The sequence below is a fragment of the Lonchura striata genome, chromosome Z, assembly GCF_046129695.1.
Source record: "Lonchura striata isolate bLonStr1 chromosome Z, bLonStr1.mat, whole genome shotgun sequence".
NCBI classification, from domain to species: Eukaryota; Metazoa; Chordata; class Aves; order Passeriformes; family Estrildidae; genus Lonchura; species Lonchura striata.
Window position 1 is genome coordinate 41,422,074 of NC_134642.1, and position 14,568 is coordinate 41,436,641.

A 14,568-nucleotide genomic window follows, 5' to 3' on the forward strand; every position below is an offset into this window, starting at 1 on the left:
AAGTGAAGTCCTAAGTGTTTTCTTTTATAAAGAGGTAAAGTTGAACAGCAGGTACACAAGTTGGTAGCCAGTAGGTGTATCTGAGATTTTGGATGTTGTCATAGGTATAGGTCTTTGCATGTACATCATGGCAACAAATGCAGGTGAGCTGTAAGAGGGAGGCTGTACTAAGTTTTTTTCCTTATATGGATCCAGAATGCAAATGGCATATGAGACAGGCTGAGCTTCCAGATAGATGCAAAAGGGGCCTCAGTCTAGATTGCAAAATGATAAAAAATTTTCCTATCAGATATGTAGGGTTAAGGAACTTGGAGAGAAGGTTTGGTAGTAGGTAGCTGAGAACAGTTACATACAAGAGTGATGTGGTGTATCTGTTGAGGCAGAAATGGAGCAGTGATCAGAGAAGACTAGATGAATGCCATAATGTAAGGCCCAAATAAGTACCAGGTATTCCATGTAGACCTTGGAGCAGTCAGGGTCAGATAGTTTAAAGGTGAGTACAGGGACAACTCAGACAAAACCCTGTCAGACTGCAGACTCTGTAAAAAAACTCCAAAGTTGAGCACATGAATAAAGACTTTTACTAGAGGAAGTTGTGCTACTTGAGAAACTGTCAACTGAAATGCATCTGAATGCAACTGAAATATCTTTATGGCAACAAGATGCAAAATATTTGAAGTTGCAGGGCCAAGAGGTATATATTGTAATGTCTTAAAAATGGCTAGATGCCTGGTGACCACCAAGGTGTTCTATCACTCCCCACCTCATCTAGTCAAGGGAGAAAGTACACCCTGAAAGGCATGTGGGGTGAGGTAAGTACAGAGAGAAATTACTTGCTGGTTGCAGTCATGGGCAAAGGAGACATGGCTTGGGGAATTTAGTTTAACTCACTAGCAATCAAATCATGCAGTTGACAAGTAAATAATGAAATAAAACCAAATCTACAGAACACCTTCCTTTCACCTTTCATGATTTCCTGGACTCAGTTTCACTTATAAATTTCTCTACCTTCATCTCCCAGGTGACATAGGAGGATGGGAAATGGGACTACCTTCTTTGCCGTCACACTTCTGTTCCTTCCTCCTCAAGCTCTTACCTCTTCCTATTTTGGTTCCATAGTCCTCCAAAATGTCAGCACGAGTCCTAAAATACTTTAAGTTGAAAGAGGTAATCTGATTGCAAGCAACTCTGCCATAGGAAGGGAAACTTTCTCCTGGATCACATTGCAGAAAACCCATCCAGTCTGGCCTTAAACACTTGCAGGAATGTGGTATTCTGGCTCACTCTAGGGCATGTTCCAGTGCCTTGCAGTCCTCATAGTAATGAATTTCTCCCTAATGCCTGATGCAAACCTACTCTTTAGGTTTAGAGACATTCCCTGTAGACCATTGTCTGTCACTGCAAATGCAGTTCAAAATTCAGTTTGCTTCTTCTTCGTAAGGTCCGATGAAAAGGTAAAAGGCCACAGCAAGGTCAGCTCAAAGACTTCTTCAGTCTAAATACAACTTGTAACCTATCTTGATACCAGAAGTGCTCTGATGCACTTATTTTGTTTGTAGCCCTCTAGTGTAATATCTCCGTTAGGTCCATGACTTCCCTGACAAGAGGCTTTCAGATGGAAAAACTGGCAAGGAAGTTGGAAACTACTAAAGGAAACAAGGACTCAAGATATAATTGTGGTGATGATATCTAACAACAAGAGATGTTTCTCCAAAGAGTGGGCAGAGGCTGTTTGGAGGAAGGCTTGGGGTAGGTGTGGAGTGAGGATGGCTTTGGCTGGCCCAGAGACTGGTTGCTGTGCTAGAGAGATGAGAGGCAATGGCAAGTGTTTTGTCGTAGGTCTTTATTTTCAGCGGCATAAATAAGTGAATAAGTAGAAAAATAAATACGTGTATCAATAAATAAAGAAACAAATAAATAAATCAGTCTAGAAATAAGTGGAGAAAGTCCTTTGCCCGTATCACTGGGAGAGGCTGAATCAATGGGAGAGGGAGTGGTTGGGGGCTGCGGGTGGCGTGCGGTTGTTGCAGCCCTGTCTCTGGTCCCAGGTGAGAGGAGGCGTGGGGTTGGAGGTGGGTTTGGGTGGTAGGTGTGGGTTGGAGTGTGGGTGTCTGCGCTAGCGGCGCCTGGCACGTGTGAGGTTGTGGAGGTGCCGTAAAGAGGCACGAGCTTCGAGGCGGAGATGGTCCCAGGCGCTGTGGCTGTGGGTGTGGAGGGAGGGGTGGGTGTCCCTGAAGTACTTGTTGATGGCGAGCCGCGGGTTGCGTGGTCCTTTGGAGAGCAGGGCGTTGTCGGGGAGGCGTTGCTCCAGGTGGTGGATGTGGTGCTGCAGTTTGTTGAGGAGGAGGTTGCGAGCGTGGCTGGGCCAGTGCTGGCGGGTGCTGTTGGAGCTGAGGGTGTGGAAGAGGCGCTGGAGGATGCGCAGGGCGGTGGCGGCGGCTTGGTGCGGGCCGAGGTTGGGGTGGAGGAGGGTGTCGGGGAAGAAGGGCGGCTCTTGGAGGCGGCAGGGCTGTGTGTGGCTGGGAGGCATGTCCTGGAGGAGGCGGAGTGCGTCGCCGGGGAAGGTGTCGTCGTGTGTCCAGAGGCGTTGGCAGGCGAGGAGGAGGAGTAGGTGCGGCGTGCGGCAGCCGTGGCTGTGTGGCTGTGTGGCTGTGGGCACAGCCACGCTGGGTCTGCGGGTGCTGTCGGGTGGTGCTGGGCAGGAGGAGCCCGGTGAGGCTCGGTGGTGCTGCTGGTGGTGGCTGTGGCTGGGGTGCTGCCGGCTTTGTACGGCGGCAGCTTTCCCTTCATCGCTTTCTGATTGCCGGGAGTTTCCGGCCGTGCTTTCCAGTCTGTGCTGGTGGCTGTGGTGGTCTTGGGCAGTGTTTTCTTGGGTTGACTGTGGCTGGTGATGGTGTTGTTAATTCTCTTTTTGCCTTTAGAGGTTGCCTCTTGCCTGTTGGTTGTGGTGTAGTGGAACCCTACGTTAGTGCCACATCATGTATTTGCGATGATGTTGTGTGTTTTTTGTGGTTTTCCTTTCTCTCTGGGGTCGTCTCTCGTTCATCATGTGTTCCGCTGAATTTCTTTTATTGCCCTTTACAGGACACTGCATCAATTGTAGTATCGTATCTTGGGCTTCTCCCTTTTTTCTATAGCTATGTCTGATGTTGAACAGACTTTTTCGTTTTGGAGAGTGCTGAAGTCAAATCTCGCTGAACTCTTCTAAAGTTTAAAATTTTGAAGATTTTTCAAGTAGTGCTTCCTTACTGATTTTTGCACGCTTGTCAGTATGTGTCAGCTTGATTCCTAGTGTTGAAAAAGGAAGTAGTGGTACTTGTAAGTATCTAGTAAGTAACTCGTAAATTTCTGTTAAGTTGCTGAGCTGATTGAGCTGTTGCAGCTTTTAATGCATTTGGGTCAATCATTTTTTCCCGTAAATTCTAGTTGCAGACCTTTACTGCCGGGGTATTCAGCACAAGCCTTCTATTAGTGTGCCTGGAGATTCGTCCCTTGAGTGGGGACACACCTCTAGGTTATTGCTTGAGGTAAAACAAAAGTAATTGGATTAATTACCTTTTTCTGTAGTTTGTTATTAATCTGGCTTTCAAAGGATTGGGGTAGTGGAGCACTGTACAAGTGGTTACCACTGTCTGTAATGGATCATAGATAATTCTGATCAAAATTATTTGAGTATTGTCATGATTAATTTGAATTATTTGTTTTTCCCATATTTCCCATATATTTCCTCGATAGACGTGTAAACAAATATTTCTCTCATCTTGCAGGACAAATTTGTATAAAAGGTCAATTACACATATATAATTCTTTTGAGATGAACCATTTACCTACTGTGGGCCTAGGATTGTATTAAGCTGCCTCCAGACTTCTCTAAGAAGGAGTTTAGCAAGCAAGGAGGCATTTTGTGAACCTCAGTGGGAAGCCTTCCCTGATAAATGTTGTCGGAAGCTTCCATTCTGCCTGGGACACTTCCCAAGTCTTTTTGTAGTTCCCATTAGATTTTTCTGGTTTTTTTACCTACACTATGCTTGTTTTCTTTGTGTTTATATGAATAAATTCTCTCTTTTAAGCCTTTGATAGAGTTGTATTAAATAAACTGATGGTTTATTTCTCAGGAACCTCAGGAGCTCGTTAAGTCAGAGAGCTGAAGAGGTGGCTCTGGGTCTGAGCACCTAGGCACTGAATGTTGATGCAGCTTCTGCAGTGTCTTGCTTCCCTTTTGCAGTTTGATTTTCATTGTGATGGAGTTGAAGAAGTCTCCTCTAAGCTGTTGCTTTTGAACAATAAAGGGTTTTTTAAAGTTAATTTTCATTGTCTGTTTTGCCCTGGATATCCCAAGTGCAGTGTGACGCTGAGAGGAGGTGGTATCAGAAGAGCCTGCTCATGGCCTTGCCCAGTGATGCTTTCAGCTATGTGCCCAGGAATGGGTATCTCTCAACCTCTCCAATCCCTATTCTGGTGTTGTATCACCAGAATACAAAAAATTACACAAATGCATTTCTTCTTTTGTGTTTGAATTCCCTGTATGCCAGCTTGTGTCATTACCACCGCTCCTGTTTTTGTCTGAGAGTGATTTAGGTCCTTCAGCTGCCTCAGAAAAGACAGAACCAACGAGGTCCTCATTCCTGACATTGCAGGATACTTCTGGATAGGAGCATTAGGGGGACAGTGGTACAGTGTGGAAGTTTCGTCTTGAGGGGTCCTGCTGTGTACCTGAATATATAAGAGAGCTGGTGGAAAAGCTCACCAAGCCACTGCCCGTAATTTACAATCAGTCCTGGCTGACAAAGGAGGCCCCAGGAACCCGGAGTGTGGCCAGTGTTACGCTTATCTTCAGGAAGGGTCAGACGTGGAATCCAGGGAGCTACGGGCCTGTCAGCCTGACCTTGGTGCTTGGGGAAGCTCATGGAGATCATCTTGAGTGCCCATCACATGGCACCTCCAGGAGATCCAGGGGATCATGCCCAGCCAGCATGGGTTTGTCAAAGGCGTAACCGCCCGACCCAATCTCCTTCTGTAACACAGTGCCCCTCTTAGTGGACGAGGGAAAGTCCAGAAACGTTGACTTCCTGCACTTTGGAATAAAGTCTTTAACACTGTGTCCCACAGAAGTCTCCTGGAGACACCAGCTGCTTGTGGCTTTGACGCTCTGTTCTTGAGTTAAAAACTGGCTGCTGGCCTGGCCCAGAGAGTGCTGGTGAATGGAATTCCTTGCAGCAGGCAGCTGGTCCCTAATGGTGTCCCCCAGGACTCCGTACTGAGGGCTCTGTACTGTACTGTTTTTTACCTTTGGTGATGATCTGAGCTCTTGAGGGAATCCAAGAGCTCCTTTAGTCAGTTTGAGGACAACACCAAGCTGGGCGTGAGTGCTGTTCTGCTGGAGGGCAGGAAAGCTCTGCGGAAGGATCTGCACTGTCTTCTGGATCCACGGGCCAGGGCCAGTTGTGTGAGGTTCAACAAGGCCAAGTGCTGGGTCCTGCCCTTGGGTCACAGGAACCGCCTGCAGCTCCAGGCTGGGACAGCGTGTCTGGCAAACTGCTGGATGGGAGAGGACCTGGGGGTGCAGGTTTTCAAGAGCTGGACACGAGTTGGAGTGTGCCCAGGTGGCCAAGAAGGCCAATGGCACCGGGCTTGTGTCAGCAATGGTGTGGCCAGCAGGAGCCGGGCAGTGGCCATCCCCCTGTGCTGGGGGCACTGGTGAGGCCACAGCTGGAATCTTGTGTTCAGCTTTGTTTCCTCACAGCAGGAAGGACACTGAGGTGCTGGATCATGTCCAGAGAAGGAAATGGAGCTGGGGAAGGGTCTGTAGAGCGAGTCATATGGGGAGCAGCTGAGGGAACTGGGTGAGTTTAGTGTGGGGAAAAGGAGGTTCGGGAGAACCGGATCACTCTGTACGATGATCTAGAAGAAAGTTATAACCATATGGGAATTGTTTTTTTCTCCCAGCAGCTAGCAATAGGAAAAAAAAATGGCCTCAAGATGTCCCAGTGGAGGTTCAAGTTGGATATTAGGGAAAATTTCTTCACTGAAGGAGTGGTCAAGCATCGGAGCAGGCTCCCTGGGGAAGTGGTGGAGTCACCACCGCTGAAAGTGTTCAAAAATGGAGTAAATGTGGCGCTTCATTATATGGCTTAATGGTATTTGGTCAAAGGCTGGGCTTGATGATCTTGGAGGTCTTTTCCAACCTTAGTGATTCTATGAATCTCGATTTGGTCCTGTTGTTTTTTCACTCAGCTAAATGGGAAGCAATCAGTTGCGTTTGCACGGAGCAGTATCCTTGAAGCGACGCAGTGCTGGAGGTTGTTTGAGCCCAGGAAAACAATCTCTTTGTGGCATGCAGGAGAAGGCTGGAGCTGCTGACCTGGGGAGGTGCTTCTGGATTGATAGTTGGAGGGCGAAGGAGCAGCCGGTGCTGGTGATGTGTGGGCAGTTCCCTTCACGAGGAATGCTGTGCTGGTTGGTTTGGACCATATCGAGTTGGGGGTGTTTGGATGATGGATCTCTTTGCTTGCTAATGATGTGTTGGGGTGAATTGTCCAAATCTCTGCAGTCCTTTATGGGTCCCCTCCTTGCTTCTTTGAGGTGCACCTTGTCTGTGCCACCCTGTTTCTTCTAAGGCAGTGCTGTGGCATTGCAGAATGGTTATCTTTGGTGGGATGATGGTTTGGAGGTGGCTTTCAAGGCTTTGCATTATTGGAGGGTCTGGAAGGCAGAGCGAGGTGGTGGAAGAGAAGGAGGTATGCAGGGCAGGCATCATGCCATTTGGGGCAAATGGGTGCCCCAGTGGTCTGGCAGCTGTAAGAGGTGCCTGGGGGCTGCAGGACCACCATTCCCTGGGAGCGTGCTATCCATAGCCTTTGATCCAGGCAGGATGCATTGGCAAGATGGGCTGCAGGACAGAGACTCATCCCCTCACAGCCTGAGGGGACCATGTCTTTGCATGTCAGGTCTAAGCGTGGAGCACAGTGAGCACAGCTTAGCTTTTTCATTCTTTTTGGTTTTTACAAAAAGTCTTTATTTCTAACAAAAGAATAAATAAATAAATAAATAAATAAATGGCCAGCCAAAGAAATAAATAATCGACTAAGTTAATTAATGAGTTAAATAAGTAAGCAAACAGAGTTCTGTGATAAATAGTGATTGGCATTCCCACAGTAGTTCCCCAGTGTCCATGATCCCCTTGCCGTTCATCAGGTGAGGTTGCAGTCCGGATGAACGTGGTAATTCCACAGGTAACAATACCTTCTGTATCCCCAGTGTCTCGTAGGTGTCCATGAATGTGTAGCACAGAAATTTCCTCTTCCTTCCTCTCCAGTGCCTGTGGTTTGGGTGTGGGCTGTGCCACATACTGGCCCCAGTGCCACCACGCTCATAGGCCTTTCCCCATCAGCTCATCGGTTGGAAGACGTGTGACTGGTACCAAGTGATCCCAGCCTGGGCTCCTGCTGTCACCACTCAATCCATGGCTACTGGTGCTGGCTGGCGATGGGTGTTTGTTCTCTGTGGGTTTAGTGGGGTCCAGAGCAGCTTGGTGCTTCATGCGCCGTATGAGTTTGTCCACGTGTTGTAAGCAGACACGAGCTTCGAGGCGGACGTGGTCCCAGGCGCAGGCGCTGTGGCTGTGTGCCTGGAGAAAGGCGTGGATTTTCCCGAAGTACTTGTTGATGGTGAGCCGCGGGTCGCTTTGTCCTATGAAGAGCAGGGGGTCGTTGGGGAGGCATTGATTGAGGTGGTGGATGTGGTGATCCAGTTTGTTGAGGAGGAGGTTGCGAGCGTGGCTGGGCCAGTGCTGGCGGGTGCTGTTGGAGCTGAGGGTGTGGAAGAGGCGCTGGAGGATGCGCAGGGCGGTGGCGGCGGCTTGGTGCGGGCCGAGGTTGGGGTGGAGGAGGGTGTCGGGGAAGAAGGGCGGCTCTTGGAGGCGGCAGGGCTGTGTGTGGCTGGGAGGCATGTCCTGGAGGAGGCGGAGTGCGTCGCCGGGGAAGGTGTCGTCGTGTGTCCAGAGGCGTTGGCAGGCGAGGCTGGTGGCCAGAGCGGCGAGGAGGAGCAGGAGCGGCGGTGCGGCGTGCGGCAGCCGTGGCTGTGTGGCTGTGGGCACAGCCATGCTGGGTCTGCGGGTGCTGTCGGGTGGTGCTGGGCAGGAGGAGCCCGGTGAGGCTCGGTGGTGCTGCTGCTGCTGGTGGCTGTGGCTGGGGCGCTGCCGGCTTTGTACGGCGGCAGCTTTCCCTTCATCGCTTTCTGATTGCCGGGAGTTTCCGGCCGTGCTTTCCAGTCTGTGCTGGTGGCTGTGGTGGTCTTGGGCAGTGTTTTGTTGGGGTGGCCGTGGTTGAGGATTGTGGTGGCAGCGGTGTGCTCGGGCAGAGTGTCAGTCATGGGTGGAAGGGGTTGTGAAAGCTCTGGGCCAGAGGCGCTGGGGGGTCAGGTGCGTTGGAGAGGGTGTTGGGCGATCCTTTCACTTGCCGAGCCAGCTGCAAGGTCTGTGCTGTTGAGCTGAGTCTCTGTTTGTGCCCAAGCATCGTTTCCACTTGCAAAGCCCTGGTTTTGGTTGTGGTCACTTTTCCTTTCACTTTGAGGCTTGCCTTTAATTTCATCTTAGCCACTGTTTTCCTTTTGTGGTTGCAAGGGATGTGCGGTGATGTCAGTGGGTGAGGGCCGGCGTTTCCCCTCCTGCGGTTAACGCCCAGAGGCACTGGCAGGGTTCAAGGGGCTGTCTGTGCATGTGGGTCTTGGAGGCCTGAGTGTGTCCTTGCAAGGAGGCACTGCACCTGCTGTGTTTGGGAGGAGCGAGCCACAAGGCAGGCAAGAAAGGCTGAGTGAAGAAGTCGCGGAAAGGGAAAGCTTTTGCTGTTACTGTCGTGCTCGGTGCCATGGCTGTGGCCCCGGAGCATCGGTCTGCTTTTGAGATCCATGCCTCAGTGGCTGAGGCGGCCAGAGGTCAAAGGAGGACATTCCCCCATGAAAGAAATGGGGTTGCGCTTTGGGACTGCTGGAGCCCTTGCTCGGAGCAGCGCGTCCTGTTCAGGGCTCTTTAGTCTATGAGAGGTGTGGTGTCCTTGGAAGGTGATGGCTCTGAAAATGCACGGGGGTCCAGAGGCCGTGACCTGTGAGAAAGGCTGAGGGAGCTTGGCTTCTTTGGCTGGAGTATTGTAGGTTTGCCAGTAGTTTCAGATGCCTTTCCAAAAATGCACAAAATCTGCGGCAAGGTGAAGAGGTGTTTGGGGTGTGCAGAGACTTGCAAGGGGATGATCCCTCTGGCCTGGTGGAGAAATGGTGGGATTGTTGCTTGGAGCAGATTGTGGGATTTGAAAGTTTTAGGCCTTTGGGGGACAGAGAATTTGGAGGTGAGCGGTTGTTTGTCACCTTGTGCGTCAGTGATCTCCAGGCAGGCTGCCGAAGGCACACAAGGCAAATGCTGGGAGTCCTCGCGGAAAATCCCTGTAGATCCCCAGGCCAGTGTAGGAGAGGGTCGAGTTTGAGACCGTCGTGGCAACCTGAAAGTGCACAAGTCCATGGGACTTGAAGAGGCTGATGCGTGAGCCCTGAGGGAACTGTCAGATGGAGCTGCTGGGCCACAGTGCCTGGTTTTTGAAATCTGGTGTCCGTCAGTTGAAGTTCCCAGTAAGTGGTAGAAGGGAGGTATAAGCCTCCCTTTGTATAAGGGGAAAAGCAGAAGAGTGTGGGAACTACAGAGCAGTCCGGCTGAGCGCAGTGTCAGGCAAGAAGATGAGGCTGTTGTGCTTGGTCACCAGACTCGGCTAAGGCCTAGGGAAAACCAAGAGGTGGTCGGTAATGGGGAGCATGGCATTCCAATTGCGTAGTCGCCATTCCTGGTGATTTTTTGTGATGTTCTATGGCTAAGGCTACAGAGCAGTGGTGGATAGGGGCAGAGCAAGTGAGCTTGTGTGCCTGGGCTTGAGCAAAGTGCTGGGCCGTGTCCTGCATCCTTGTCTGTGAGTCAGAGAGGCATGGATTGGATGGATGGAGCACATTGTGGATAAAGCAGATGAGGTGCAGCGGTGCTCCCCAGCCTTTGCGTGTTTTTCTTTTTGGGACTCTGTGGTGGTGGCCAACCGCTGGCAGTGTTTTTCCAAGGGGTTTGCTACAGCATCTTGCTTGGTCAGGTGCCATTGAGAAGAGTGGGCAGAGGCGGTTTGGAGGATGGCTTGGGGTAGGTGTGGAGTGAGGATGGCTTTGGCTGGCCCAGAGACTGGTTGCTGTGCTAGAGAGATGAGAGGCAATGGCAAGTGTTTTGTCGTAGGTCTTTATTTTCAGCGGCATAAATAAGTGAATAAGTAGAAAAATAAATACGTGTATCAATAAATAAAGAAACAAATAAATAAATCAGTCTAGAAATAAGTGGAGAAAGTCCTTTGCCCGTATCACTGGGAGAGGCTGAATCAATGGGAGAGGGAGTGGTTGGGGGCTGCGGGTGGCGTGCGGTTGTTGCAGCCCTGTCTCTGGTCCCAGGTGAGAGGAGGCGTGGGGTTGGAGGTGGGTTTGGGTGGTAGGTGTGGGTTGGAGTGTGGGTGTCTGCGCTAGCGGCGCCTGGCACGTGTGAGGTTGTGGAGGTGCCGTAAAGAGGCACGAGCTTCGAGGCGGAGATGGTCCCAGGCGCTGTGGCTGTGGGTGTGGAGGGAGGGGTGGATGTCCCTGAAGTACTTGTTGATGGCGAGCCGCGGGTTGCGTGGTCCTTTGGAGAGCAGGGTGTTGTCGGGGAGGCGTTGCTCCAGGTGGTGGATGTGGTGCTGCAGTTTGTTGAGGAGGAGGTTGCGAGCGTGGCTGGGCCAGTGCTGGCGGTTGCTGTTGGAGCTGAGGGTGTGGAAGAGGCGCTGGAGGATGCGCAGGGCGGTGGCGGCGGCTTGGTGCGGGCCGAGGTTGGGGTGGAGGAGGGTGTCGGGGAAGAAGGGCGGCTCTTGGAGGCGGCAGGGCTGTGTGTGGCTGGGAGGCATGTCCTGGAGGAGGCGGAGTGCGTCGCCGGGGAAGGTGTCGTCGTGTGTCCAGAGGCGTTGGCAGGCGAGGAGGAGGAGTAGGTGCGGCGTGCGGCAGCCGTGGCTGTGTGGCTGTGTGGCTGTGGGCACAGCCACGCTGGGTCTGCGGGTGCTGTCGGGTGGTGCTGGGCAGGAGGAGCCCGGTGAGGCTCGGTGGTGCTGCTGCTGCTGGTGGCTGTGGCTGGGGCGCTGCCGGCTTTGTACGGCGGCAGCTTTCCCTTCATCGCTTTCTGATTGCCGGGAGTTTCCGGCCGTGCTTTCCAGTCTGTGCTGGTGGCTGTGGTGGTCTTGGGCAGTGTTTTGTTGGGTTGACTGGTGCTGGCGATGGTGTTGTTAATTCTCTTTTTGCCTTTAGAGGTTGCCTCTTGCCTGTTGGTTGTGGTGTAGTGGAACCCTACGTTAGTGCCACATCATGTATTTGCGATGATGTTGTGTGTTTCTTGTGGTTTTCCTTTCTCTCTGGGGTCGTCTCTCGTTCATCATATGTTCCGCTGAATTTCTTTTATTGCCCTTTACAGGACACTGCATCAATTGTAGTATCGTATCTTGGGCTTCTCCCTTTTTTCTAAAGCTATGTCTGATGTTGAACAGACTTTTTCGTTTTGGAGAGTGCTGAAGTCAAATCTCGCTGAACTCTTCTAAAGTTTAATACTTTGAAGATTTTTCAAGTAGTGTTTCCTTACTGATTTTTGCACGCTTGTCAGTATGTGTCAGCTTGGTTCCTAGTGTTGAAAAAGGAAGTAGTGGTACTTGTAAGTATCTAGTAAGTAACTCGTAAATTTCTGTTAAGTTGCTGAGCTGATTGAGCTGTTGCAGCTTTTAATGCATTTGGGTCAATCATTTTTTCCCGTAAATTCTAGTTGCAGACCTTTACTGCCGGGGTATTCAGCACAAGCCTTCTATTAGTGTGCCTGGAGATTCGTCCCTTGAGTGGGGACACACCTCTAGGTTATTGCTTGAGGTAAAACAAAAGTAATTGGATTAATTACCTTTTTCTGTAGTTTGTTATTAATCTGGCTTTCAAAGGATTGGGGTAGTGGAGCACTGTACAAGTAGTTACCACTGTCTGTAATGGATCATAGATAATTCTGATCAAAATTATTTGAGTATTGTCATGATTAATTTGAATTATTTGTTTTTCCCATATTTCCCATATATTTCCTCGATAGACGTGTAAACAAATATTTCTCTCATCTTGCAGGACAAATTTGTATAAAAGGTCAATTACACATATATAATTCTTTTGAGATGAACCATTTACCTACTGTGGGCCTAGGATTGTATTAAGCTGCCTCCAGACTTCTCTAAGAAGGAGTTTAGCAAGCAAGGAGGCATTTTGTGAACCTCAGTGGGAAGCCTTCCCTGATAAATGTTGTCGGAAGCTTCCATTCTGCCTGGGACACTTCCCAAGTCTTTTTGTAGTTCCCATTAGATTTTTCTGGTTTTTTTACCTACACTATGCTTGTTTTCTTTGTGTTTATATGAATAAATTCTCTCTTTTAAGCCTTTGATAGAGTTGTATTAAATAAACTGATGGTTTATTTCTCAGGAACCTCAGGAGCTCGTTAAGTCAGAGAGCTGAAGAGGTGGCTCTGGGTCTGAGCACCTAGGCACTGAATGTTGATGCAGCTTCTGCAGTGTCTTGCTTCCCTTTTGCAGTTTGATTTTCATTGTGATGGAGTTGAAGAAGTCTCCTCTAAGCTGTTGCTTTTGAACAATAAAGGGTTTTTTAAAGTTAATTTTCATTGTCTGTTTTGCCCTGGATATCCCAAGTGCAGTGTGACGCTGAGAGGAGGTGGTATCAGAAGAGCCTGCTCATGGCCTTGTCCAGTGATGCTTTCAGCTATGTGCCCAGGAATGGGTATCTCTCAACCTCTCCAATCCCTATTCTGGTGTTGTATCACCAGAATACAAAAAATTACACAAATGCATTTCTTCTTTTGTGTTTGAATTCCCTGTATTCCAGCTTGTGTCATTACCACCGCTCCTGTTTTTGTCTGAGAGTGATTTAGTTCCTTCAGCTGCCTCAGAAAAGACAGAACCAACGAGGTCCTCATTCCTGACATTGCAGGATACTTCTGGATAGGAGCATTAGGGGGACAGTGGTACAGTGTGGAAGTTTCGTCTTGAGGGGTCCTGCTGTGTACCTGAATATATAAGAGAGCTGGTGGAAAAGCTCACCAAGCCACTGCCCGTAATTTACAATCAGTCCTGGCTGACAAAGGAGGCCCCAGGAACCCGGAGTGTGGCCAGTGTTACGCTTATCTTCAGGAAGGGTCAGAAGTGGAATCCAGGGAGCTACGGGCCTGTCAGCCTGACCTTGGTGCTTGGGGAAGCTCATGGAGATGATCTTGAGTGCCCATCACATGGCACCTCCAGGAGATCCAGGGGATCATGCCCAGCCAGCATGGGTTTGTCAAAGGCGTAACCGCCCGACCCAATCTCCTTCTGTAACACAGTGCCCCTCTTAGTGGACGAGGGAAAGTCCAGAAACGTTGACTTCCTGCACTTTGGAATAAAGTCTTTAACACTGTGTCCCACAGAACTCTCCTGGGGACACCAGCTGCTTGTGGCTTTGACGCTCTGTTCTTGAGTTAAAAACTGGCTGCTGGCCTGGCCCAGAGAGTGCTGGTGAATGGAATTCCTTGCAGCAGGCAGCTGGTCCCTAATGGTGTCCCCCAGGACTCCGTACTGAGGGCTCTGTACTGTACTGTTTTTTACCTTTGGTGATGATCTGAGCTCTTGAGGGAATCCAAGAGCTCCTTTAGTCAGTTTGAGGACAACATCAAGCTGGGCGTGAGTGCTGTTCTGCTGGAGGGCAGGAAAGCTCTGCGGAAGGATCTGCACTGTCTTCTGGATCCACGGGCCAGGGCCAGTTGTGTGAGGTTCAACAAGGCCAAGTGCTGGGTCCTGCCCTTGGGTCACAGGAACCGCCTGCAGCTCCAGGCTGGGACAGCGTGTCTGGCAAACTGCTGGATGGGAGAGGACCTGGGGGTGCAGGTTTTCAAGAGCTGGACACGAGTTGGAGTGTGCCCAGGTGGCCAAGAAGGCCAATGGCACCGGGCTTGTGTCAGCAATGGTGTGGCCAGCAGGAGCCGGGCAGTGGCCATCCCCCTGTGCTGGGGGCACTGGTGAGGCCACAGCTGGAATCTTGTGTTCAGCTTTGTTTCCTCACAGCAGGAAGGACACTGAGGTGCTGGATCATGTCCAGAGAAGGAAATGGAGCTGGGGAAGGGTCTGTAGAGCGAGTCATATGGGGAGCAGCTGAGGGAACTGGGTGAGTTTAGTGTGGGGAAAAGGAGGTTCGGGAGAACCGGATCACTCTGTACGATGATCTAGAAGAAAGTTATAACCATATGGGAATTGTTTTCTTCTCCCAGCAGCTAGCAATAGGAAAAAAAAATGGCCTCAAGATGTCCCAGTGGAGGTTCAAGTTGGATATTAGGGAAAATTTCTTCACTGAAGGAGTGGTCAAGCATCGGAGCAGGCTCCCTGGGGAAGTGGTGGAGTCACCACCGCTGAAAGTGTTCAAAAATGGAGTAAATGTGGCGCTTCATCATATGGCTTAATGGTATTTGGTCAA

General features: G+C 50.3%; 3 protein-coding genes across 28 annotated transcripts in view; 1 reads left to right on the forward strand and 2 right to left on the reverse strand.

The window, feature by feature from the left end:
- UBAP2 (ubiquitin associated protein 2) overlaps nucleotides 1-14,568 on the forward strand; it is a 252,161-nt gene that overhangs the window by 71,051 nt on the left and 166,542 nt on the right. The window lies entirely within an intron of this gene.
- Nucleotides 2,117-4,916, reverse strand: LOC110484216 (interferon). Its single transcript, XM_077790148.1, has 3 exons — nucleotides 4,748-4,916; nucleotides 4,546-4,644; nucleotides 2,117-2,796 (listed from the first exon to the last, which is right to left on the reverse strand). The coding sequence occupies exons 1-3, from the start codon at nucleotides 4,914-4,916 to the stop codon at nucleotides 2,117-2,119; spliced, it is 948 nt and encodes a 315-aa protein (XP_077646274.1).
- Nucleotides 7,370-8,340, reverse strand: LOC144248206 (interferon-like). Its single transcript, XM_077790149.1, has one exon. The coding sequence runs from the start codon at nucleotides 8,099-8,101 to the stop codon at nucleotides 7,370-7,372; it is 732 nt and encodes a 243-aa protein (XP_077646275.1). The 5' UTR covers nucleotides 8,102-8,340.

Coding starts and splice junctions, on each gene's coding strand:
- LOC110484216 (XM_077790148.1), bottom strand. CDS start 4,916: ATGATCTCCATGAGCTTCCCCAAGCACCAAGGTCAGGCTGACAGGCCC. Junction 4,645..4,747: donor AAATTACGGGCAGTGGCTTG/GTGAGCTTTTCC, acceptor GCTCCTATCCAG/AAGTATCCTGCAATGTCAGG. Junction 2,797..4,545: donor AGACAAAAACAGGAGCGGTG/GTAATGACACAA, acceptor CCCGGCAATCAG/AAAGCGATGAAGGGAAAGCT.
- LOC144248206 (XM_077790149.1), bottom strand. CDS start 8,101: ATGGCTGTGCCCACAGCCACACAGCCACGGCTGCCGCACGCCGCACCG.